General features: G+C 41.8%; 1 protein-coding gene across 1 annotated transcript in view; it reads left to right on the plus strand.

The window, feature by feature from the left end:
- The window catches only part of CDKL1 (cyclin dependent kinase like 1), a 52,297-nt gene that overhangs the window by 12,714 nt on the left and 12,375 nt on the right, over positions 1–27,208 (plus strand). Inside the window, exons 3-4 of the mRNA XM_068545630.1 lie at positions 15,284–15,405; positions 25,630–25,702. Of these exons, the coding sequence (XP_068401731.1) occupies positions 15,284–15,405; positions 25,630–25,702 (195 nt within the window). The remainder of the gene's footprint in view (positions 1–15,283; positions 15,406–25,629; positions 25,703–27,208) is intronic.

Genomic DNA, 27,208 nt, shown 5'->3' on the forward strand with positions numbered 1-27,208 from the left:
CTATTTTTAGTTTTCTGAGGAACCTCCATACTGTTTGCCAGAGTGGCTGCACAAGCTTACATCCCACCAACAGTGTAAGAGGGTTCCCTTTTCTCCACACCCGCTCCAGCATTTATTATTTGTAGACTTTTTAGTGATGGCCATTCTGACTGGTGTGAGGTGGTACCTCAATGTAGTTTTGATTTGTATTTCTATAATAATTAGTGATGTTGAGCATCTTTTCATGTGCCTGTTGGCCATTTGTATGTCTTCTTTGGAGAAATGTCTGTTTAGGTCTTATGCCCATTTTTCAATTGGGTTGTTTGTTTTTTTGTTATTGAGTTGTATGAGCTGTTTATATATTTTGGAAATTAAGCCCTTGTCGGTCGCATTGTTTGCAAACATTTTCTCCCATTCTGTCAGTTGTCTTTTCTTTTTGTTTATGGTTTCCTTTGCTATGCAAAAGCTTATAAGTTTGATTAGGTCCCATTTGTTTATTTTTGTTTTTATTTCTATTGCCTTGGGAGACTGACCTAAGAAAATGTTGGTATGATTTATGTCAAAGAATGTTTTGCCTATGTTCTCTTCTAGGAGTTTTATGATGTCATGTCTTATGTTTAAGCCTTTAAAACCATTTTGAGTTTATTTTTGTGTGTGGTGAGAGGGTGTGTTCTAACTTCATTGATTTACATGTGGCTGTCCAACAGTTCTCTAACTTTTAAATTCTTTTTTCCGTCTTTCATGGTATTGACATTTTTGAAGAGTCCAGGTCAACTGCTTTGCAGAATGTGCCTCAACATAAGTCTCACTGTTTCCACATGATTTGATACAGGGTAAATGTTTTCAGCAAGGATACACATGGATGAGGCTGTGTCCATCACACTAGTTCTCTTCAGGAAATACATGATATCATTTTGTCCTGTAATTGGTGCTCTCAGTTTTAATCTCTTGGTTAAGACGGGTCTGTCATATTCCTCAACTGTAAAGAAACATTTTCCCCTTTATAATTAATAAGCAATCTGTGGGGTGATACTTTGAAACAGTGTGACTGCCTTATTCCCCAACAACTGTCACCCAATGATCCTTGCCCGAATCAATTATAATAAGAGTTATTGTAAAATGGTGATTTCAAAAATTCTTTCTACATTCATTAGTTATAATTTTTCTGTAAAAAGAGCTTTTTTCACCCATGCCCCTGCCCCCAATACACACAGTTTTTAGTGTCACTGTGAATTATGGATTTTTAAAAAATTCAACGTGTTACAAATCATCGCTGTCATTCTTTTTGATTCTCAAATTGTCACACATTTGTCCATTTGGGGCTCCTTGGACCCAGCTCCTTGGTCTGACAGATGCCTATCATTCCTTGTGTACTTCTTTACCGTGGGGCATAACGAAATGTTCCAGGCTCATCCTGCCCCAGCTCTAGAATAAGCCATTTCTCCAAGGAGCCCTGGTTACTTTTAGTGAGAATGCAATATGATTTTAAAATGTTGACAAGAAATTAAAAAAAAATTTTTTAACACCATTCAGCCCCAACAAAACACATCAGCAGACAATGTTTGACCTGCAGGCTCAGTTTGGGACCTTTCGATTATACAGCTTTTATTGTATGCAGATGTTCTCACTAGAGACTGGCAGATCTGACCCCTCGAGGTTCATTGCTAATGTATGTAGGTGTTGGGAGTTTATGGAAACTGGTTATCTGTTGGAGGACAAAGCGAAGCATTCCCTTGCCCACAATGATAGAAACCAAACAAAACCCGTTATCATCCTCTCTCCCTATTTGTTCGACAAGTGGAGACCTGTTTGATTTTATTTTTACAAGATAACATACTAACTGCAAATAGTAACAGACTGTTTTGTTTGTTTATTAGAGGATTTTTTTGGCTTAACTCACAGTGTATTTGTCTAGAAAGATTGTTCCCCCTGTGTAGTGACCTCCTAAGAAATAAAGCTGCCATGCTCATACTTCAAGAACAAAAGAAGCAGAAATCAACAAGCTGGCTCTTTACCTTTTTAAAAATACCCAGTTTGCAAGGAGATTAAGCTCATACCATCATCTGTCAGTGCTCTAAACGCCCTTACACACATCCTGCCGCATAGCTTACTCTAGAAAATAAAACATCATAGAGCAGGAGGAGGCTGAATAAATGATTTTATAATGCACATTGATAAGAAATATATTCTGTTGCTTTCTTTGCCACTTAATTTTATTTCCAGCAAAAAAGATTTATAGGTAGACAACTATGTTACATATAGTTATTATCAAATATTCAAACCACACTAGAAAGTAGTACTTTTTACATGCAATAAAAAAATTTTTTAACGGGCCAGGCTCGTATCTTTCATTCTTATTTTTTTAATGTTTTAATTCACCTTTTTATTTGGCAGGATTGATGTTTTAGGCCACAAATTTGCTTTCAACAGGCATATTTTCTTGCTAATTATTAATCTTCTTTGTTACTTATTAACTTTAAAAAGCACTGTAGTAAAAATGCTTTGATGTAAAACTGCCCTGTTGAAAATCTTTGAACTCCATTTCTCTTTTTGTTAGAATAATGAAAGGTGGGTTTCTAAACCAACTGACACTATCAACCAAACCAAAAACCTAAAAACCAAACTAATCATTTGTTTTATAACTATCAGTACGTTGCTGCATGAATATTTGGCCGTGTCATTGTTAATTCTCATTTTGATCTCGTTTGTACTATTGCTTCTTTCCTAGTACTTTTCATATACTTTATTAGTCAGTAAAACAGTTTAAGCCTCCGCTGTGTACATCCACATCCTGGGCTGGGTCTTGAGAGGAAACCGCAAGAGATCTCAGCCCAGGTCTCTGGCCAGAGGACCAGCCTGGCACATTCTGTTCTGTCCGTGTTGTCTGTTGCCGACCTAAAATAAATTAACTTCACCTCTTCACCTGTAATTCCAGGGTTTTTGATACTCCTCCCCTCTTCTAGCCATCCCCAAAACTAAGCCATTAGCCAGGGTGTCTACCACGGGGTTCTTGGCATTTGGAGAAAATGTGGGATCAAGGCAGCTTTTCTTTGCCAAAAGAGAGAGTTCTTCCACTCCTCGTTCCCAGACCAACGGATTAGCCACTGAAGACGCGGCACCATGTAGTGGCTGCTGGTTCAATGCACATACCCTTGAAGGGCCGGGGTACAGGTCCCACCATTCCATTAGGCTGGCTGGTTGTAGGTGATGAGGTAGGTAGGTAGTAAAACCAGTGGATCCCACGGCCATGTGCTAACTGTCATGCCTCCTTTGCTGTAAAACGGGCCCCTGGTCTGATGTTGTGTGGACTCCCATGCCAGTAAAGCCCTCGGATTGTGGTGCTGGCGGAAGAGGCAAAACCCATATCTAGAGTTAGTATCAGTCCCAGTAGGGACAATCTCTACCCGCTCCGAGTGACAGCTGGTCTCCTTAAAGGACAGTGCAGATCAGTGCCTCAGTATCTGTTTTTTCTATTGGAGAGAAAGCCAGTGCTGCTGGGCCACGTATAACCACCATCCCTGCAGCTGTGGCCACTCTGTTCATAGGTCAATTACACAAGGGTTGGGGCAGCCAAAGACAAAGCAGGCTGACCCCTGAAAAGACATCCTCTGCCTGGTTGCTCAGTACTTCCTCTGCAGTAGATGCTCTTTTGGTGGGTATTAATATGAAGCCCAAAGATCCTCAAGGTCTGTGCTCACTCCCACAAGTACAGTTTGTGCCTCTTCTCCAAATGATCTTTCAGTCTCGCTCCATCTGGACTCTTAATCAACTAGACGAGCTATGTGCCCCTGCCCACAGGTCCATGCACGTCTCAGGTCCTTTCTTCCTCCGTACAGAGTCAACCGTCCAGTGCACTGCTTGAAGCTCTGCTCAGGGGGAGGATTCCCTTTCACCACATCCTTTGAGGCTCTGCCAGGTGGGGCTATAAGTATACTGGCAGTCCGTCTTCAACTAGGTGACAGGGGAGAGTAGGCCACCTATTATTTGTAACTTGCTTGTTCCCTCCAGACCTGCTTAAACCGGATAACAAATGAATACTTTCCATAGTATAGTGGATTGCTGTTGCATCCCTGCAGTCTTATGACAGTGGATCTCTATCACCCACTTCACAGTGGGCAGCTCTGGATCACATAGTTACTTGATGTCCCATGGTCAGGTGCTCAGTCTCTACTAGGGCTCAGTGACATGTCAGGAGCTGGATACCTCTAGCATGATTGGATACACAGCATCATATGGCCTGAGTGGTAGTGTAGCTTTGACCCACTGTAAAGCTCTGTCTTGCTTTGGGTCCTACTCAATATTGGCAGCCTTCCAAATCACCTGGTAAATTAAACAGAGCAGTATTCCCAAGGACTATATACACTGCCTCCAAGATCTAAAGAGGACCACTAAGTGCCATGCCCCCTTTTTAGTGGTGGAGGATACAAGGTGCAACAATTTGTCCTTTCCTTTAGAGGGGATGTCTCAGCCTGCCCCAGGCCATCGGACCCCTAGAACATTACCCATATGCCATGCCTCAGAGGGTTTTCTCCCACGCTCTGGCAGACGTGTGTCTTAATTGGGCATTCAGAGTACTTGTCATTTCCTGCTCATGCAGGGGGTCCGATTAGCTTGGTGTCCTCAATGAAGTGGACCAGCTTGATATTCTGTGGAGTGTCAAGATGATCAAGGTCCCTGTGGGCTTTTTGTAACAGGGAACAGGAGAGTTAACCTAGGCCTTGGGCAAGACAGTGAATGTGAACTGTTATCCAGTCCACAAAAAGTGAACTGTTTGATCCTCTGTACTGATAGGGATTTGAAAGAATACATTCATCAGATTAGTAGTTCCATGTCAAGTACCAGGGACTGTGTAGATCTGCTCCAGGAGAGATAACCATACCTGGCTCAGTAGCTGCAACTAAATACTGCCTTAGAGGCCTTCTGATTCCTGCAGTTGACCGGTGGCTAACGCAAACCTGTCATTCTTCTCTCTTCTTTTTTCAACAACATAAAGGTGTTAACAAAAGTCAGCTCATTCAATAATCCCTGTAGTCACCACTGCCCCACACCACGCATGTGCACTGCCATTGCGTGAGCCAAACCTGCACCTCATTCAAAACCAGCCTAATGGAATCTTGGTGATTGTGTTGCTGCAGCTCCCCAGGGCTTCTCTTACCCCACTTACCACCAGCAGAGGGGTCCTTGTTGCCATCCACCTGACGATTGATCCAGTTCCAGAATCCCATTCTGAAGATCCACTGGCTAGAGTCACTTCTGGTACCACCTGTCTTAGCCTGTGTATCTCCCAGGAAGTAAAGTCTGAGACAAAGGATTTCTGTTCCAGGATTCCATCTAGGACACCACATTACATTTAGTTGTCATGTGTCCCTAGGCTTCCCTTGGCTGTGACACTTTCAGACTTTCCATGTTTTTGATGGCCGTGACACTTTTGAGGAGTACTCGTCAGGTATTTTGTAGGCTGCCCCCTATTGGAATTTGTCTGGGTTTTTTTTCATGGCTAGACTGCGGTTATGGGTTTTGGGAAGGAAGACCGAATCACATCAAGTGTATATACTGTCACTATTCATGTTGATCTTAATCACCTGGTTGAGAATCACCTGTTTGACTGTTTTCTCACTATAAAGTTACTCCTATTCGGCTTCTCCACACTGTACTCTTTTGGAAGGAAGTCACCATATGCAGCCCACACTTAAGGAGTGGGGAGTTAGGTTCTCCTCCTTGATGACAGAGTATTTACATAAATTATTTGGAATTCTCTTACATAGATTTATTTATTCTCTCCATTCATTCATTCATTCAGTATTGACCTATGGATATTTGTGTCCCTTTGACATACCCCCTTCAATGTAGGGTTTGTTTTTGTTTTTGTTTTAGCACTTTCCTTTCTGGCACTGCAAGATACTTCAGCCTCATCTTGGGTTTTCCCGCCCTATATGGAATCATCCATTTTCTTTAAGGAGCCCTGGTTCCTTTTATTGGAGAATGGTATTAGAGACTAAGATCTGAACACTAGGAGTAGTTGTTGCTACTGGATGTGGTTGTTTCTAGGCCCTCGCAGCTGAGGAAGCAAGGTAATGTATGTGTGCATACTAACCTGTGTGTATACACTTAGCTGTAGTTATTCCTATTTGTGTCTGTATCTATCTTAAACTAAACATGACTTTATACTGGTGCCTCCGGCTCTAGTCCGTGCATGGATTGGATCATGAGTTACACTAGCCTCCTCTCCTTGCTTAGATGTAAAGTCCTGCGCTAACAGGGAGAACCTGGCTTCCCTATCCGACATTCATTTACTTCATTGTTCAATTCCAACATGCATGTACAGCATTATCAGAATTGCTAATTCCTACTCCCATGGGAAACAGCTTTATCAACAAGAGTATAATGCTTATGTGTAGTTCCTTTTGACTTTTGTCTTACACTGTCTACCCATTTCCAAAGTTACTTAGGTCAGCACTTCCTCCCCTAATCCTCTTCAGTGCGGTGGTTTCATTTGTAATACAGTTAGATTCTTTTGTCACATTCTGCATTCCCTAACCTCCTAAATGATTTTTTTAAATTTGCATACATTAAGGTTCACTCTTTGTGCTGTAAAGTTCTATGTGTTTTGACAAATGTGTAATGTCACATATCCACCATTGCAGTATCACACAGCATAGTTTCAGCGTCCTAAAAAATCCTGTGTGTTTCATCTGTTCAACCCTCTCACATATCCTTTGAACCCCTGGCAACACTGACCTTTTTACCGTCTCCATAGTTTTGCCTTTTCCAGGGTGTCATATAATTGAAATCATACAGTATTTAGTCTTTTTAGACTGGCTTCTTTCACCTAACAATATGCATTTGTTTCATACATGCCTCTTCATGCCTTAATAGCTCATTTCTTTTTATCACTGAATAATATTCCATTTTATGGATGTAGCACAATTTACCTATAGGAAGACAATTTGTTTGCTTCCAGTTTTTGGCGATTATAAACATTCGTGTTCAGGTTTTTGTGTGAATATAAGTTTTCAAATCATTTGGGTAAACACCTAGGAGTGGATGGCTGGACCTTATGGTGCAACTGTGTTTAGCTTTGTAAGGAACTGTCAAAGTGTCTTCCAAAGTGGCTGTCCCATTTTGCATTTCCACCACCAATGAATGAGAGTTCATATTGTTCAGTATCATCACTAGCATTTGGTGTTGTCAGCTTTAGCCATTCAAATAAGTGTGTAATGGTATCCCATTGTTTTTGTAATTTGCAATTCCCTAATGAAAAAAGATGTTGATCATCTTTTCATATATTTATTTCCCATCTATTTATTTTCTTCGGTGAGGTGTCTGCTCAGATTTTTTGCCCATGTTTTTGGGGTATATTATTTTGATAAATATTGCTTAAACTTTCCCCAAAAGTTGTAGCAGTTTGCACTCTAACCAGCCATGTGTGAGAAGATCCATTTCCCTGTACCCTGGGCAGCACTGGATGTTACCAATTTTGGAAGGTTTGCCTATATGTTAGGAAAAAAAGTCGCACCAAGCTGTTGCTCTGATTTGCCTTTCTCTTACTACTAGTGAGATTAAGTATCTTTTCATGTCTCTTGATGGTTTATATTTCCTTTTCTGTGTATATGTTACCTATTTATAGCTTTTGCCCATTTTTTCCACTAGGTTGTCTTTTTCCTCATAGTACATACAACTTCTTTGTAATATTAGGACTACCATTCTCTATTTGTCATAACTTTAACACATATTTCCCTGACAATTATTTGTCTTTTGACATTGTTTATAGTGCACTTGTTGTTGTTGTTTTTTCTCTTGCAAACCAACATTATTTTATTTTTTTATTATGGTAAAATACACATATCATAAAACGTACCATTTTAACCATTTTTAAATGTACATTTCAGTGGCATTAAGTGAATTCACATTGGTATACAACCATCAGTTCAACCATCTTCAGAACTTTTGTCATCTTCCCAACATTATTTTATTTTTATGTAGCTAGACTTACCTATCTTGTTTTTTTTTCTTCTGGAACTCTTGTGTTGTTTTTAGGATGCTTTCTCCCCAAGCTAAGGTCCTACAAAGTTCTCCTAAATTTTTTCTACTATTTATATTATTTTATATTAAAACATTTAATATATTTATGTTAAATGTTTACAAATGTTTTAATGTATGTAAAATTTATTCCTGTATATGGGGTGATGAGATATGGTTCTAATTTTCCCGATGAGTAGCCAGTTTTCCCAGACTCATTATTAAATAAAGCACATTTTTCAACTATATTGAAATACTACCTTTGTTATATGTTAATTTCCCTTACGTATATGGATCTAATTCTAGACTCGGTACTGCTTCTGTTTGTTCATTTCTGTGTCTGTAGTCTGCTGGGCTGTTGATGATGATGACGATGATGACAATTACAGGTGCTTTATAGAAAATTTAACCATTTGGTAAAGCAAGTTGACCCAATTTTTTCCTTGATGATTTTAAAACAGTTATAGTTCTATATGAACATAAAAGCCATTTTATCTGGTTAAAAAGATCCTTTTTGTATTCTGATTGGAATTGCATTACATCCACATATTTTTCAGAAGAACTGACATTTTTATGATATGAATTCTTCACTGGTATCATTTTATCAGGACCATACTTGTACTTCCGAAGTCCTAAGTCCTTAAATGAGGTAAAGGTAAAATCTAGAGCTTTCTTTCTGAATCAAAAGCGAAATTGGGTACTGCTGCTATTAACTCTTACATTGAGTTGCATGATTTAGTTGAGAGCATTCATCTGGGTGAGAAGGAAGAACGAGAGGAAATATGAAGAACCTTGATTCTTTCTTAGTTTAGACAAGCTCTAAACCTTGCTGGGTCTCAAGTTCTTGAGAGTGTTATAATATGCTGATCTGGGAATCCTTGGGAAGTACCCAGGATTAATTATTATAAAGGAGGGGGACATCACTTTTCTCCATTCTGGGTGAATGTTAACTGATAAAAGATTCTTGCAAAGGGATCTGTGTAACTGAGACCAAGAGTCGAGTTCAAAAATTGTAAAGGCTTGTGAAAAACATTTTACCAAGACAGCTCTCAACTTTCTAAACTTTAATCCCTGTTCTTTTTTTATTTACCACAAATTTGTGGGAAAAGAAGAATGTTTTTGAAAGGAAAACAAGATATGATCCTTGAGAAAATGGTCTGTTTTCCTCTAAAGCACAGACAGGATAAATATCCCCCCATGCTCTGCACAAAGAACAGAGACCAGAGAATCCTTAGCACTTGAGGGATAGGAGAGACCACAGATGTAATGGTCTGTACACTGGTCAATCCCGAAACGTGTGAGCGCTGAGGCGTCCCTAGGGTAGAGGTCCCAAACCCAGTACCTACAGGGGTCAGGCAGGTGTGGGAGAAATGATTCACTCTCACAAACAAATATATTTTTTCTTATTTGTCTTAAAATATGCAGTTATTTCTATTGCTTGTACATTTTCCCACTTTTGATAGAGATATGGGCACATTAAATATGTCACTTTTAACTTTAAGAAAATTAATACTGGAGAGTGATGATAAAGGGCAACTTTCACTTGGCCTTAGTGTCAGGGAGTGGTCGGGCGTGTTGGGACTGTAATGAACTCAAGTATCCAGCCTTATCTAACGTGGACAGCTGCTTCTCAGTCCCGACCCACTGACGCCACCGACTGCAGGATTGCTAGATCGCCAGCGTTTTCAAGAGGATCTTGGTAACCAGGGTTTTAAAGTAACATTTCCTGATCTGAAATGTTGGCAGCCGGGTCAAAAATTCTTCAAAATGCTAAGGCCAAACGTTTGACCTTAGAGGATGTAGAAGCCTGAGCTTATCACAACGGATAGGTGGGCAGTGAGGACAAAGGACCGATGACAAGGTGGAGGCGGCTGCCCAAGAAGCATGTGTAGCCTTCTCAGCTCTGCGGGGGAAACCAAGCAGGGCTCAGGTTAAATTCAGTGGATGAAAATAGCATTCTTTTTTTAATGTCAGAGAAAATGCTTCGCTTCGTAGCATAATAGGAAATATCCATGTTCAAAAAGCAGAGAAAATAAAAAGGAGACCAAAATAAAATAGCAGCAGCAAAGGCAGAAACTTTATATAAGAGACACTAAATCTGAGTCTGAGGCGGCCCAGGCTTCTAGGTATAGAATAACTGAAGGATGGTGACTGGCCTGGGAAGAGGCACTGACATCCTCAAGATTGAGCCAGCACAATTCAGAGTGCTGAGGAATGAGACCAGGCCTGAGGCTTTGGTTTCACATACTCATAAACAGGAAGGAATTAGAATTAAAAGAGCCCTGAACTCCATCTTCGTAGTACATATGGTAATTTAGTCTGTTCTATTAAGACTCCTATGTATAATAAGCATGTTGAGTAAGCCTGTGGACAGTCCATCCAGCATGTTGCTTGGTTCCTCTCATCTAATTCCTCCCAATGCCCCTAAAGGAACCCATTCAAGGTTGAAGAAGAAACATCCAAACCTTCGTCAATGCAAACATTCACAATATCGGAGCCTTGATCAAGACCTCCAGGCTACCAATTGCAGACTGGATTCAGGACCAGAGGTGTCCCTCTGAGCTCTTCCCCTGAGGTCAGGGGAGTCAACAGAGAAGAGTACGGTTTGGGGATGCTAAATCCGCCACATCTGGCTCCTGATCTCACCACTGCACTGACGCTGCTTCCGGTGAGGTCACACGAACCCCTTTGGGACGCCCCCCCGGGCGCCTCTCAGGCTTCTTCCCACTTGACTCTTCAGCACATCATCACCGTGGACCACTTCCTCCTTCCACGATATCTCTGTAGTGTCACGTTCTGCTGTCTTCTCTCTTATCTTGGGGGACCTTCTTCCCTTTCCCCTCCTCTGCTTCCTCCTCATCTACCACATATCTGGGTGCTGGGGTTCCTTGGCCTCTTCCTTCTCGCTCACTCTTCTGGGCAATCACTTCTAGCCATGGCTTTGCTTACACTCACACTGACTCCCCGGCTTTTATCTTCAACTCAAACTCCAGCCGACCTGATGACTGTATTGGTATCTCGGAGTCCCTGTCAACCCAACATGCCAGAACAGTAGTTCCTTCCCCCCAAAACCTGCCCTTCCCCGGAGTCATGGCACCACCATCCACCCCCATTATACAAACCTTTGGTCATTCTTGACACCCTCTCCTCCATGCCTCACCTCCAGTTCATCACCACCTCTGGACTATTCTAATAATAAGATCTCTCTCCAAACAGTGCCTTTCTTGCCATCTCCCCTGCCTCGGCACTGGTCCAAGCTGTCAGCTATCAACAGGCTCTTCACTGGTCTCCTCTCACCATATTGCCTCCTCTGAGCCATTCTGTATCCTGCCACCATAGTGAGCTTTTAAAAACCCAAATGGTAAATTATCACATCTTGCTAAAAATTACTTCTGGTAGCTTCCCATTGCACTTAGGATGAAACGTAAATTTCTTAGTATGTCCTTCAAGGCCCCACAGGACCTGCCTTCTGCCTGTCTCACTGGCATCAGTTCCATGTGCTTGACACTCAAACCACACCATCCTGCAGTTCCTTAAGTGGCCTAAGTTCCCTCCTGGGTCAGAGCCGGTCCTCTGCCTGGAAAGCCACCATCTCTCTACCACCACCCCTTCCCTTGGTCTGGTCAGACCTTTCTCACCCTCCAGGACTCAGTTCAAAGTCACTTCCTAAGGACAGTTTCTCTAAGGCAGCCTAGTCTTTTATATGTGGAGGGCTCTTCATGGCACTTCTTTGCTTAATGCCCGAGTCCTCCGTCCCATTCACCAGTGTGTCCCTAGTGCCTTGAACAATGCCAGAGGCTGAGCAGACACTCTCACATCTTTGTTATAATATAACAAAGAACACAGCCAGGACAGGGACTGGCTCCCAGATATCTGCTGCTCTGGAGTGTTTTCAGGTCACCCAGAATCCTGGCTACCTACAGAGAGTTAATAATTTATTTTAAAATATTTATAATTTAACGTTTGTAAGTCCTAATTAGAATTTAGGCTTAGCAATTGAGTTTTCTAAATGAAGAATTTTCTGGAAATCAGTTGAGAAATAAGTCATTGGCTATTTGCAGCTACATAAAGGTTGTCTCATGGCAGGGGATAGGAGAGACAAGTGGCTTAAGTGTCACATGACATCTTCCTATGTTGCCAGAGGCATTGGAAGCCCTCGAATTTGACGATAAACCTCACAAGCCTTAAATGTCTATATGCGCCTCAGTGGTATGGTGAAAAGTACTCCCACACTCCTGGCAGAGGTTTAAGTATGTTTGATCCTTTTGGAAAGCAGTTCAGCCATATCTGTTTAGAGCTTTATGTTGTACTCCTGGGACTCTAAATGGTGCCCAACTAACTTCTTAAATGGCCACCTTCCCCAAGGAGATCTTCCCTGGGCCACTCACTACCCTCGAGCCAGGTACCCTTTCCTGGGGGCTTTTTGTAACACTTATCACGTCTGTAGTTACTTGTTCCACATCTGTCTCCCCTCCTAGGTTCTAGGCTCCTTGACAGTAGGGTCAAGTACTTGCTTTGTTTGTCTCTATATCCTTAGGACTAGCAGAGTGCCTTAAGCACATTAAGATAGATAAATACTTGTTGAATAAAATGAATTGAGAAAGTCAGCCTAAGTAGAAATAGATTGAACCCCCAATTACAATATTAACAGTTAAGCTTCCTGGAGAGAACAATGTGGCCTGACACTGTTTCATGTGCTTTGTGTTATGAAGCTGTCACAGCAGCCCTTGAGCTTCCTGCTCTCACAGATGGAAAACTGAGGCCTAGAGACATTAAATTAAATTATTCAAAGTCAAGGTCAGCTGGCTAGTAGCTTGTTCATCAAAACCTTATTTATAATACACAAAAATTGGAGAGAATCTCTATGTTATTTGAATAGAATATCCAGCAATTATTAGAATCTAGGTTTTCAAAAGGTGTGCAGTAACAGGAAGATGGGTGTAATATAATATTTACAGTCTCGCTCGGTTCAGTGGATCCTGCTGTGACAATGCTCTTTACCTGCCACATGGTCCCCATGCTTGGGTTGCGGAGTTATAGCTCTTTTAGTTCATACCAGGGTGTCGGGTGGGGCAGAGGCGGGCCAGACATAGAAAGTGCCATCTGGAGGATGCGAGTGTTTCAGAGAGAGAACTGGGTGAACAGGTCCTGAAGCGAGAGGAGGTGTGAGCCTTTGAAGAAGTGAGAGAAATTCAGTGTGTCTAGGGTTTAAGAGATGCGGCTGCAGAAGTAAGCAGAGGTCAAATTGAGAGGATCTTTGGGCTTTATCCTGAGGCAGCAGTGCCCCTGGTGATCACTGCAGGTATGGATGTGACAAGTTGGAGGTGCCAGTCTTGGCATCTGAGAAGGTCCAGGTATTTGTTTCGGTAGAATTGATACATTTGTACTTTTGCTAAAAAAGTTGGCTGAAGATGTGAGGACTACATATGGAACATGGAAAATGAAAAGAATCTAAGATTTGATGTCTGGGCCTTCGGACAGTTATCTTTCAGAGGCTGTAGGAAAATCTCTGCTTTCCGCTAATTGTCATAAAGCTGCTATTTACCCCCTTTAAACTTGCTTGTTTGCTTTCTGTTTGAGACATCTGAGCCAATGCAATGCTTTGGTTTAAAACAGCAGTCAGTTCTGTCCTCCTATATCTGGAAAGTGTTAGTTCAGGCGAAAAGTTTCCAGCTATGGGAACGTGAATCTGGGGCTTTATAGCCTGGAGTGCCTTCTGTTCTAAGGCCCAAATGTGGCTAATGGGCTTTAGAGTGTCTTGGCTGTTTTATATTTGTTTCATCAAGTGTAATCGCTGGAGCAGGAATTTCACATCTTGAAGATAGAGGGGTTTTACAAAGAAAATGAGAAAATAATTGTCTTTTTTAGTATTTCTCTTGATGACTGTTTCTCTTCTCACTATCTATACAATTGTGCTAGAGTGTGCAGTTCAAGAACTTCAGTTTTTCTCCTTCTGTCTTTTACCATTTATGAAATATCTGTTTACCTATGATTAATACCTCTGTCTACATATCAAATCACCTGGAGAATTTGGGGAAATAAACCAGATGGCTGGGCCCCTGTCCAAGACCAATTCAGGATCTCTGGGGGTGGTGCTGGGGCATCTGCAGTTTTCAAAAGTTCCCCTGGTGATTCTGCTACAGGGTTATTATCTAGTGCTGCATTAACAAACCTCCTCAAAACTTAGTAGCTTAAAAAAGAATGATTTCTTACTTCTCACAGCTGTGCCTTGGCTGCGTGCTCCTTCAGGGGGTCTTGCGTGGGCTCGCCCACGTAGCCGAATTAGGTGAGGGCTGGCAGGGGCTGAGCTCAGCTGGGACACCTGCGCCCTGCTCTCCTCGTGGTATTTCATCCTGGGCTGGATCTGGGGCGGTGGGGGGTCTCATGATTGCTTTGACCACTAGAATGAGGCAGAAGTCATATCACCTGATTTCTGAGACTAGGCCTTAAGAAGCTTTTCGGCTTCCTCTTTTGCTCTCTTAGATCACTGCCCGGAGGCCTTCAAGCCCTAAAGAAAGTTAACCATTTTTGCTCTCTTCACAGTAGTTTGCTTAGTTGTAGTGTTTCCAGTAAGATCATGGACAAGGAGGGGCCAGAAAGGTAAGTACAAGATTTATCTCTGTCAACACCGACATTCATTCCTGCCTGTGTTTTCTAGATACACTCCTTCAGGCATATCAGATTGGAGAGTCTTCCTCATTTTTCTCTTTTCAAAGGTTTCATCAGCCTAGGAAACCTGATTTACTCATTCATTCACAAATAATGATCGAATGCCTATTACGTGCAAGGTCCCATGCTGGGAATACAACATCATTCTGCGTAAACAAGAGAACACAGACCCTGATGTTTGTCATGGTTCTTATATCCTATAGAATGTATCCATTATATCTGTTGGCAGCAGAGGACATTAAACAATCAACTGAACAATTACTTAGTAGTTTTGAAAGATTCCAAAAGATTCATACTTCAGGGGGGCCACGAGGGACACTGAAGCAGTCTAGGGAGATCAGGGAGATCTCTTTAGGAGGGGACATTTTCATTCTTTTTTCCCAGCCTTCTCATATCTCTCTTTACCTTCACTAACCACCAGGGTCATGGTCATTTTTCACTTGCAGGCTGCTAACGAACAGCTCATAAAGAGAAGAAAGATAGTGCTGTCGACAGCCTCCATCAATCCAAGACAAGAATTTTTCTAAAGGACAAATAACTTTCTTCTATTGGGCCAAAATTAGAGAAAACTGTCTTTCACACTTCCACTTTAACACCTTGCTTTTTGTATTTTCAGCAACTCAAGCATCCCAACCTCGTCAACCTTATCGAAGTCTTCAGGAGGAAGCGGAAGCTTCACCTGGTGTTTGAATACTGTGACCACACGGTGCTCCACGAGCTGGACAAACACCAAAGAGGGTGAGTGACCTGTCGTTTACAAACAAAACACAGCAAAACACCCTAGGGTTTGCGAGGGAAAATGAGTTATGACCCTTTTTCACAGTAGACAAGGACAGCCAGTGTTTGGCCAGCATACTCTGCTGCTGAGGGGTTACCGGAAATGTTGAGAAAGAAATCATAACTCATCATTTTCATGAAGAAAGCAGCAACTACATTATTCGGTTGAACTTGATTTTTTGGTATATTATCTCTGCATAAATGCTATGTCAGTCTCTAGGAAAGAAAAGGAGGGATATTAGTTACTCCGTGCCTGCCTAGGGAAGCATAAGGACTTGGAGGTTGAAAGGAAGAGGTCAAGGACAATGGCTAATAGGAAGTTTAAGGCTAAAACAAACGTGGTGTTTTATCTGAAGCAACCCAGGTATCTGGTCTGCTCTATTGGTCAGAACTTTTTTGGTTACAAATGACAAAAAAACCCAACTGAAGCCGCGTGTAGGTGAAAAAGGAAGTGGTGGTGGCTGTGATTGGAGAGGTGACTCTGGAGGTCCCGCTGATCTTATAACACATTTCTAGCACAGGCAACACCTTTGTGTGCAGCAGCAGAAGGCTCGGTGAGCAGACAGAGCCTTTGTTTGGAAAAAAAAAGGCCGGGGGTGGGGGTGAGATCCCTTCCTCTGAAGCTCGCTCCTTGCCAGGGTGAGCAGAATGCAGGCTGGATTTTGGCTCCCACCCACTCCCCAGCTGGGCATCTTTAAGGCACAGTGCCTTAGGTGGGGCCGTTCTCTCTCTCTCTCCCTCTCCCCGGCACCACTGACTCCCAACTCTTCCTCTCTGTGTTGGCTTCATTCTGCCTTGGAGTTGAGTCTCCTTTACAGGGTTGATTTTGGAGGGTATGCGTGTGTGCTGTGAGATGGAAGCAGGTAGGAAGGGAAAAGTGTGAAATAGAAAGCATTGCCACAGACTTTTATCAACCTGTGTAGCCATGCTAGAAGAAAGGAAGTTCTAGAAGAAGGTAGCGTCTGCATACAAAGTCCAGTAGAAGACTGATTGGCTCAGCTCAGGTGATGCAGCTACTCCTGGAACCAGTCACTGTGCCAGAGGGAGAGGGTAGAATGATTAGAAGGCCCTGGGAGATATGATTCAAAGTGGGTCAATCAAAGAAGACTTCTTGGAGGAGGTGGCCTTTGACTTGCAAGGTGAGGAGACTCCAGAGAAGTCGAACAGGGAAGGATATCTCCTCTTCTCTGTCTTTTGCTGTGTTCCTGGGAGCCCAACTTTGGCTGAGGACGATATGCAGAGTGCACTGGAGATCAGAGTGATGGAATGGCACCCCATCCTGGCTCACATTCGCACTCCAGTGGCTGGAGGCTGAGGCTCTTTCAACAAGGCTTTCAAGCCTTGTCCAAGAGCTTGCTCTGTCATGTGGTGGTGGTTATGTATGATCTGCCATGACCTCCGGGCAGATGGGATTAAAGAGGTTCATGGTTCGTTAGTGACCATGGCACAGGCTTTTCTTGTTAAGTTACACAGCCAGAGGGAGCCAAGAGAACAGACACCTCCCTCCCTTCAGCAAGTCATTGATACAGAGAAATGATGTGTTCAAGGGAGAAAACATTGACTATGTTGATATTTGCTCTTTTGACAGCTTGCAAGTGACACTTCAATTAAACCTACTAGTATAAGTTACTCGTGCTATGTGGAACTAGGGGGTTGTTGCAGGGAGTTTGATTAATCATGTTAGATTGAGTCACTTAGAAACACTGATTAGTGGGGGGTTGAAAGCAATTGGGAGTCAGTTCTTTTTTAGCATATAGTTTAAGCAGAAGAATAAGAAGACAGGATGAGGAGTGACTAGAGTCTTGGAAGCAGATTTTTTTTTAACTCCACTGGCTAAAATCTGTTATATATGTTCCAGAAAATGCTTTAATATAGAGGTGGGTTAGAGAAGGGAAAGACTGGTAGACATGTGTGTGGTTAAATACAAGCAGCTTCATTTCCAAATGACACTGTGCCATGGTTTGTCAAATATAAGATTGACTTAAGGAACACTAATAACTGAGCAAGTTTGAAAAGTAAGATTTATTCTAAGTCAGATCATATGCATTTACTTTGAAGTTTAAGGATGTGTGTGTGTGTGTGTGTGTGTGTGTGTGTGTGTATGTGTTTTAAAAATAAAAGTTATTTTCCATTATCCTGACTGTTTGGATTCTCGGATCTTTTAAATGCTATTTCAGAATTTTGCTTGTCATCATTAAGGAGTAAATGTTATTAACTCTGTCAACCAACGATTTTGAAATTCATAGGAAAACTTTATGTTTCAATGTAGAGATCTACAAAATAAAGCTATACTATAAAATAAAACTTTGTGAGTGTATTCCCAGTAAAAGTGGGCCAGCATCACCTGTGTGACCTTTAGCAAGTTGCTTACAGGTGTCCTTACCTCTAAAAATGAGAGTTTAGTACCAGGTAAAATTTAAGAGAACTTCCAGCTCTACAGTGTTATGAGTTGATGATCTAATACCTAGAGCTCAGAAGACTGCAGTTCTCTTTTAGTTTCATATGTGATCTGTTAGACAATATCGACAGAAGATAATGTGCTAATGCTGATGTTTTTCCTGCCTGGTGGCAGGTTGGTCCTCCCTGGGTTTGCACGTTTACCCCAAGAAAGTCCTGTGATCACTATACTTCTGGGTACAAATTTCTAAAATATAAAGTGGATCATGCCACTCCCCTACATAAGTCATTTAATAGCTCCTCAAAGCTTACTGGTGTGGTAAAAACCCCTAGCATGGGATACAAGATCTCACTCACTCTGCAAGATCACCCCATTTCCCACCAGTTTCCAATCCCATGGAGTCATTTGCATCCTAGGCTTTAGGACACCTGGGTTGCCCTACCTTCTGTACTCTGCCTGGCAAACTCCTGCTTGCCCTTGGATACAGCTTAAAGATGACCTCCTTATGATATCTACCTTAGGAGACTCAGTAGTTCCTTGCTCTGGTATCCATTACATCTTCTGGAATTATTTATGTTTGCCCAGTAAACTATAAAATCCTCAAGGGCAAGAGCTGTGCCTTCCTCATCTGTGTCTCCCCAGTAATTTTTAGCTTAATTCTTGGCACTTGGTATATTCTCAATACTTGTTGTGGAGTGACTGAGTCAGCAAACTGATAAATTGATCCTTAAAGATGATTTTAAAGAAGAGTAATCATAACAATGTTTTATTTTTCATTTAAAAATACTTACTTTGATTAAAAATTTCTAAAACCTAATATTGTCAAAGGAAATTATTAGTACACTGCTAGAGCAACGTGTCCAGAGGGCAGTTTGGCAGTGGGTCTACTTCTGTTAATTTACCACAAGAAAATAATTGAGTATGTGTGTAAATATTTAGTTTAAAAAGTGTCTATTGTTAAAGTATTGTTTATAATAAAAAAATTGGAAACAACTGAAATGTCCAATGATAGAGGATTGGTTAAGTAAATTATAGTATGTCTTTACAATGGAATACAGTGGAGCTGCTAAGAATCATGCTTATAAGATAAAACAAACATTGACATAGAGAAATGTTCATGAGTGGTTGCAAAATGAAGAAAAAATGCTATAATAAAAAATTTCACTTTCATAGAATTTATATATAGGTAGAAAATAAAAGTAATTAATATACACGTTTTAATAGAGATTATCTCTGAGTGATGATTGTATAGATATTTTCCACTTTGTTTTTTTATATATCTCCATGTTCCATTTATTACTTTGGCAATGTTTTAATTATTAAAAATAATTCCTGCTAAATCAGACTCAAAGACTTATCTCTACTTTGAATCTGAAATGGATACTAATTTATCTCCTTGTAAGATGTTGGTAACTTCTTGAACTCGTTTGGAAGGCTTTTGGAGAAGATTCACATTCATGTTGCTACTAACAAGCAAGTTTATGCCAGAATATATCCTGTTATAGTGGCATAAATACGTGTCCATTATAATTCCCAGTGCTGTGTTCGTGTTGCTTATATTTGCTCTCACACAAGGATATTCCTTATCTTCTGTAGGACTGAATAGGCCTTGTACTTGTTATTCTATTAACTATTGGTCTCTCCTCTGTCAAAGTTTCATAAACAACTGGTTTAGGTGTTCTCATTTTTCTGCCCCTAAGTGCAGCCAGACACTTCACCCATTTTTTTCCTGTGCAGATTCCATTACCACCAGATCTTCCTCTGACTCTCACATAGTTTGTTCAAAGAACATCTGGTGGGTAAAGGGAATTACTACAAGTTTTCAGTTTCTGACAATGGAATTCCAGAACTTTTCTAAAACCCTAAAAATCTCTTTTTTAAAGTGATGCACTGTTTGTTGTAAAAATGTCAAGCAACATAGAAACATATAGAAATAAAGTTTGAGAAATGGTTTTCTAATTATTTTTCTATGCATATATATATTTAAAGAGATTGAACTCTACATACTGTTCATTTTTTAAGTGTGTTTGGGAGCTGTCTCCCTATTCATACATACATCTCTACTTTTATATTTTTAAAATGGTATCGAATTCCATGGTGCAAATATACCATGGTTTCTTTATTCAACGCCCCCATTGATAAATATTTAGATTGTTTCTAGTTTTTCTCTAATAATAAGGCTACAGTAAACAATCACTTGCATAAATATTTCTATAGGATAAATTTCGAAGAACATATTATTTCTGTAGGAGCTTGGCCAGCCCTTTCGTCCCCATCTTTGTTGTAGCCTTGTGTAGAAGTGAAGCTTGAATGGATGTTGATTGTTTGACTTCTTGTAATGTGACAAATATCAGAGGAGCAGTGGTGGAAAGGACCGTTACTGTATTGAGAACCTGGGAAGAGATCCATGGTCTTTCTTTGTCATCTCTCTCATCTCTCTTATTTCTGAAGATGTGTTTAAAATGCAGTTTGATCTGTTCACTTTCACACAGCAGTTGTTTAGGTTTCTCTCTGCTCATTTCAATTTTGTTATCAGGACATTAGGGTCATAGTCCATCCTTTCCAAAACTTGGAAGGAGAGACAGAAGATTGCTTTCTGGGAGTTACTTTGTGAAACCAACACATTATGCATCGGGGCAGATATGCAAAGCATCCTTAAAGGGATAGGAGGCTGCTGGGCTGGTTAGATGTGACTGATTACATACGTTTTATCTAAGGAGGACACCTTCCTAATTTGGAGATGGGTGCAATTAAACTGTCTCAGCATAAAGGCAATAACCAGTCAAACTGTGTACTTTCTCTCATTCCAACTCTTTGCTCATCAAACACCATTCTGATTAGAACTTGAGTTTCTCTATGGAACTGCCTACAACGAGAGCATAAGCTGGCACTCAGAATTTAAAGATGGATGAATAAATTAGCATTCTGGCTTTATATATCAGGCTAGTAAATTTGTGTAATGTTCACCTGCCCCTTTGAAATGGATACTGTCTTGGTGTGCTGACAAAACTAAGTGTCTGTATATGAAAACCCTGAAGACCATTGTAAAAGGAGCCAGGCTGCTGGCTGCCCTTCCAGATGAAGCACCACATTCGCCGTGTTGCTGTGATGAAATGACTTTCCCCCCGAGTTCTGTTCTTCACTTAATATTTTCTCATATGCATTTCTCTCCCCCACTCCCCACCCTCCCGCCTGCCTCTCCTCTCGGCAGGCATGCGGGATCTTAGTTCCCCAACCTGGGATCTAGCCTGCACCCCCTGCAGTGGAAGCATGGAGTCTTAACCACTGGACCGCCAGGGAAACCCCTCATGTGCATTTCTATATATGCTGCAGTATAATTTTTAGATCTATTATTAACTATAAGATGTTACATCTAGTTACATTACCATCTAACTGTTCCTCCATTGTTGAACATTGAGGCCATTTTCAGTGTCTTGTCTGATAAATGATTCTACTCTCAAAATCTTCCTACAAAAAGAAGATTTTTCTTCTTTTGCACTTTTTCTTTAGAAGTTCTCAAAATGGGATTATCGGCTCATAGGGTTTGTCAAACTGAACCAATTCACTTTATCACCAATGATGTGGATTTATATATATTTTTTCCTTATAGTCATGCTACTTTGATTTCTATTACTAAAATATTTGATGAATGAATTCCTTCAAACATATAAGGTAGAAATAATAGCAATCCTACACAAACTCTTTCAGAAAATACAGAAGGAAGAGATACTTTCCAAATCATATTGTGAGGCCACTATAACCTGATACCAAAACTAGATGAGGGCATTTCAAGGAAAGAAAATGACAGATGAATATCCCTTGTGAACTTAGGTGTAAAAAACCTTAGCAAATTAAATCTAGCAATGTAATGTAATAAAAAGAGTGATGTACTGCTATTTCTTGATGTATTAATTTTTAGACATTTTTAGACATTATCTACAGACTATTCTGATAGATGAGGATTTAGCTCTCTTACACCATTATTTCCTCTGCTTCCCCTTCTCCCCCCAAATAGTTACATTAAAGTTTTATTAATTCAGCATCCACTGTTCCCATTATTATGCCTATGTAAATATTACTTATAGCTGAGCATTTTACCATACTAAGGTTTCTTTTTGTATTTTTTCTGCAAATTATATTTGCCTTGCTTTTTAAATTTGCTTATTCTATTGCTAACTTTTCCCACTCTTTTTAATAGTCTCTCAGTATACTTTTCCACAGGATAATCACATCAGGTAATCCATTAGTTCATTTTTTTGCCCCCTTGGTGATATCCTACCTTTAGACCTCCATTCTCCATCTGTTTGGCTTGTTGTTCTCCAAGCCCGCTGACCAGCTGTCCTCCTGGGACTTCCCTTTGCTGTCATCCTTTGAATCCCGTCTTGGAATTTCTCTATGGTTTGATTCACCACTTCCTGGATCTCCGGTCTTCCTCTTTCTGGGTTTGCTTACTTAGTGTGGCCAAGGATCTCTGTCTCCAATTGGCTAAAATGATGGTACAGTCACACAGAAATCTAGACCACAGACATTTCTAATGATACCCCCTTACTCCTCCTTGGAGCCGAACACTTGGGAAGCTTTTATGTTTCTGGGGGTGAAACAAAGTCCCCAAAGCAGGCAGGAGGAGTGCCGCGAGGTCACACTGGTGGAGGACCCAGGAGTGCACTTCTCCTGCACCTCTTCCCACGAGTGGAAGGTGGATTCCATTCCACCCTCCCTGGAGGGAGTACCTCCGTCAAGCTGGACCACAGCTCAGTGGGCTCCAGAGGGACAGCTGTAGCTCTCACCTGCTGTCACCATGTCTTGTCTTGTACTTTTATTTTCCCAAAGATACTATAAGCTGCCTGAGGGTGAGATGATGTCTTATTATATTTAGATTGAGTTTCAGTGTCGTTCTAGTTAGGTTTTAGGAGAGAGTGAAATAGATGGGTGTGTTTAATCCACCATCTTAACCCAGAAGTCCTTTGAAGCACTTTTTTCAGTTGGCTTCAGTGACACTGTGTTCTCTTGAGTGTCAGTTCACTTGGTGTTCAACCCCAGTCTCTTGCTGGGTCCCCCTGCTCTTTCTGATCTCTACATGTTGCAGGGCCTCAGGGCTTGACCTTCTTTTCTTTTTTCTGGATTCATTCCTTAAGTGGCTTCATCCACTCCTAGGCCTGTAAATCCCATCCTTATGCTTATGCTTCCCAAATTTATCCTTCTGGACCTTCCTTCTGAATTCAGGACTCCTTTCCCAGAGTCTTCCCTTGTATGGCTGAGAAGCATCTCACCCAGCCACCCTCCCTTCCCCTCCCCGAAACCGGCTTCTCCCCCAGTGTTCTCCACAGTAAAGGGCCCCACCATAAACCAGCAACTTAGGCTAATTACTTGGTGTCATTCCTTGATTTCTCTCTGAATCTCACATCCAATCTCTCAGAAAATCCTGAAGACCCTATTTTTAAAATATAGTCCAAATTGGGCCACTTCTCATCACCTTAACCACTACGTCAGATGTTGTCCTAAGCAGAAAAGCTTTCTGGAGCACGTGTATAAGATAGCACCCTTTTCAGCACAGCGCCCTCTGTACATACGTGTGTATCCAGTCCCAGTGAGGCGCCACAGAATAGATTCTATTTTTCTTCCTTTCCATATCTGTAACTCCCTCCACCAACACTGGAAAACCTGGCTCCTATCATCCTCAGCTAAAAAGGGTCTTAGAGGTAGAATCTGAGGCCCTGGCATTCCAGAGCAGAAACAGGGTAATCAAGAAGTGAAGTGAGGGACTTCCCTGGTCGTCCAGTGGGTGGGACTCTGTGCTCCCGATGCAGTAGGTCCAGGTTTGATCCCTGGTCGGGGAACTAGATCCCTCATGCACGCACAACTAAGAGTCTGCATGCCGCAACTAAGAAGTCTGCAAGCCACAACTAAGAAGTCTGCATGCCGCAACTGAAAGATCACGCATGCCCAACGGGGATCCCGCGTGCCGAAGCTGAGACTGGCTCAGCCTAAATAAATAAATAATAAATAAATAAATAAAATATATATTAAAAAAAAAAGTGGAGTGAGTAGCTGACCCAAGACGACACTAGGTAGCTTGAACAGAATTTTTACGTTTGAAAACTGTGTAACAAGGTGCTTAGTGTTAGAGGAGCGCTAATGATACGCTATTATAATTTACTTTTAAATGCTCTTTTTGCGTAATTTCTTTTGGGAAATGTTCTTAGAGACTAAAATTGCCTGGTACTGAATAACTTTATATTAATACTTAATTCATTACATAATCAGAATATGTTCTATTATTTTCTGGGTAAAAAATGGAGGCTGGGGGAAAGCACGTCCCCTGAAATGTCCTCTTCTTAGTTGTATTTTTCTAGGCCGCCTTCTTTCTAGACAGGTGAGATTTTCTGGCATCTGTACCTTTATGTCGCTAGAATAAGGAAGGGAATTTGGAGAACAGCTACTTCAGCCCAGGAATGTCCCAGCTCTTCTTCATGGAAGTGGCCTCTTCATTTCCTCCACATTGTCCCCTGTTCCAGCTTCCCCTTATCTGCTTGAAAGGATTTCCTGAACATCTGGCCTGTGACAACAGTGGCCTCATAGCCCCTCCCGGAGGCTGGAAGTGACTTTTTTGGGTCACCTTGACACAAGTACTCCAGAGTTTCCTCCCTGGTGTACATATTAGTTCTGGCTGAGGATCACAACAACATTGTTTAATGTTTGATTTGTAAAAACAGTTAAGTCTAATTGGTGGGCGGGGGTCTTTGAAAATAAATGTACTCTCTCTGTAGTCGTTTTGCTCATTGCCTAATACTTTTTTAAAAAATGCTCTCAGAGCAGGCACTGTTTTCTGATTCACACAAAGGACCTACTGGGGCCACTGGTTGCCCTGGTTATGTAAGCTTAGAATCAGGGAGGAAGTGCTGGGAGCAGTGGCATGAGGTTTAGATGCTGTAATTGAGGACGGGGCAGGGAGATGTGAACAGGATGCAGCCAGCTACCAGAGAGGAGCGGTGTGAGGAAAGAACCAAGATGCCTACGTGGGCGTCTACTTATTCTGACCTTCTGTTGCCTGGTGTGCAATGTAAACCTCTTCCTTACCATGAGTAAAATCCTCATTACCTTAAAAAAAAAGTGCTGGGGCTTCCCTGGTGGTGCAGTGGTTTGGAGTCCGCCTGCCAATGCAGGGGTCACGGGTTCAATCCCTGGTCTGGGAAGATCCCACGTGCCGTGAAGCCTAGAGGGGAGCCCGCACGCAGCAACGAAGACCCAATGCAAGCATAAAAAAAAAAAAAAAAAAAAAAAAAGTGCTGCCTAGGGAATCTGAAGAAACCATGTGCCCACCTGTGGAAGATGAGTTCTGCTTCAAGGCCATCAGTTGGGGCAACTTGAAAAAATAAACAGCATCTTTCATGCTTGATATTTACTAATAACTTGCCATCAACAAAAAGCTCCTTATAGAGACGGAGCTCAAGTTACCAGGCAGGTTCCCAGTGGTGCCACAGATATTTGAGGTAGGTGGTCTTAAGTACTGGTTGAAATCCCTGTGGGTCTTCCTGGTCCCTCCCTCTAGACGTAGATGTTACATTGTTGTTACCTTGCTGTCCCTGGAATTCAGCAGTGTTCTGATCACGTGTTCTCTACACTTTGGACCCCTGGAATGCCTGTCGCATGAGTTGGATGACTGTATGTGTGACCTAGGATTTTCCACTACTTAAGCCTGTCTTGGTTTGCTTTTTTCTTTTTTTGAGCTGAATTCCATGGCAACACTAAAGAATGTGTCTGTGTTGCTTTTTTTTTTTCTTTAATAGGGTACCAGAACATCTTGTGAAGAGCATAACTTGGCAGACATTGCAAGCCGTAAATTTCTGCCATAAACACAATGTAAGTCTCATGATCTCCTTCTAAAAACCAGAAGGCTGCCCTTAAGCTGAGGTGGAGCCTTTGTACGAAGTTTATATCATACTTTTGTGGATAGAATTTTTTACCCAAATCTTCGTAAGCCTGGTTGGGGTAAGTAGATGCTAAAAATGCCAACCTCACTAGGTCTTCTTGTTCAGGTTTTAAAGATGCATTTTTATGATTTTAAGAAAGTAGTTATTTTTATGTTGCTTAGGAACTGCTCAGATTTAAGGTAGAATCCCATTCACTTGGAGTCCGTGTTGGTCTGGAACCCTCAAAATACTCTGAAACTGGGGAGGGGAACCCCAGGTGGCTCATGCTTGTTGAGTGCAGTACGTGGAGTCTCAAGTGCAATGCACACGTACTAGTGTCTGCATTGGTGAGATAGAGGTGCCAAGTCTACAGCAAAGCAGCCAGTGGAAACCTCTAGCACTCCCAGCCACAGCAAGGCTGGCGGGAAGCACAGTGGACCGCTGCCCAGGTGGTGTGACTTCACAGATGCTGGGAAGCCTGCTGTTCCTTCCAATACAACATGGCCCAGTCCCCGTACACAGAAGCCAGACTCCAACATCAGAGCTTCGTTTTGGCCACAAGGGCAATTTACTGCAATATGTCATCCTGACAACAGCCAGGGTCCAATTTCACTGGTGGGGCTGAATCCCCTTCCTCACGCTGTTCTAAATGGTTTTTTTTTTTTCCTGAAGCTGCCTTCCCAGACAAGCAAATATGAGAGTAGGCAGCACTTCTCCCTGCTGATTCTCCACCTAGCTCACGGCTACAATCCTTGTCCAAATGCATGCGTAGCAGGGAGCGTGAACACCTTATAGGTACTGCGAGTGAGGTCTAGCGGTTTCCTGAGAGCAGGTTTTAGGACGGAGGAGCAAGAGAGACTGCAGAAAGGCCCTGGTGGGGAAAAGCCGAGACACTAAGAACAAATATAACGCATACCACAGTTCCCTGGAGAGCCCCTGAAGCTGTTTGGCCACATGTGCATGGGGGGAGGGTTGTAGAAACTTGTAAAGAATTCCCAGAACAGAATAAGAGCACATTCTTGCTTACAAGTACTTCTGACCATCTGTCATCATGATATTCAGGGGTGTACCCATTTATAGTAATATTTGAAGCCAGTGGTAAAAAAAGTGGAGATCTCAGGGCCATTAATTGCTGAGAATCAGATAGTTTGTAATAAAATAATTCAGAAACTGTCTTCCCCCAGTTTTTCCAGAATAATAAATACCCATGGGGAAACACACTGAGGTCTCACCCTGAAGATCCTTTGGAGTGAGAACTAGGCCAGGCCCAAGAGGAGACTCTGTCATCTCTCCAGATTCTAGAGAGTCAAGAACATCCCAGGGTATCAGCCGCAAGCCAGAGAGGGTCTCTCAGATTGCAGAAGGCTCCAGCGTTCTCCTCCAGAGAGGAAAACACTTGGAAGAAGGGAAGGTTATTAGGAACCTGAACAGTACGATGACCCCACGGTTGTTTTTG

This window comes from Eschrichtius robustus, chromosome 1 (assembly GCF_028021215.1).
Source record: "Eschrichtius robustus isolate mEscRob2 chromosome 1, mEscRob2.pri, whole genome shotgun sequence".
Taxonomy (NCBI): Eukaryota; Metazoa; Chordata; class Mammalia; order Artiodactyla; family Eschrichtiidae; genus Eschrichtius; species Eschrichtius robustus.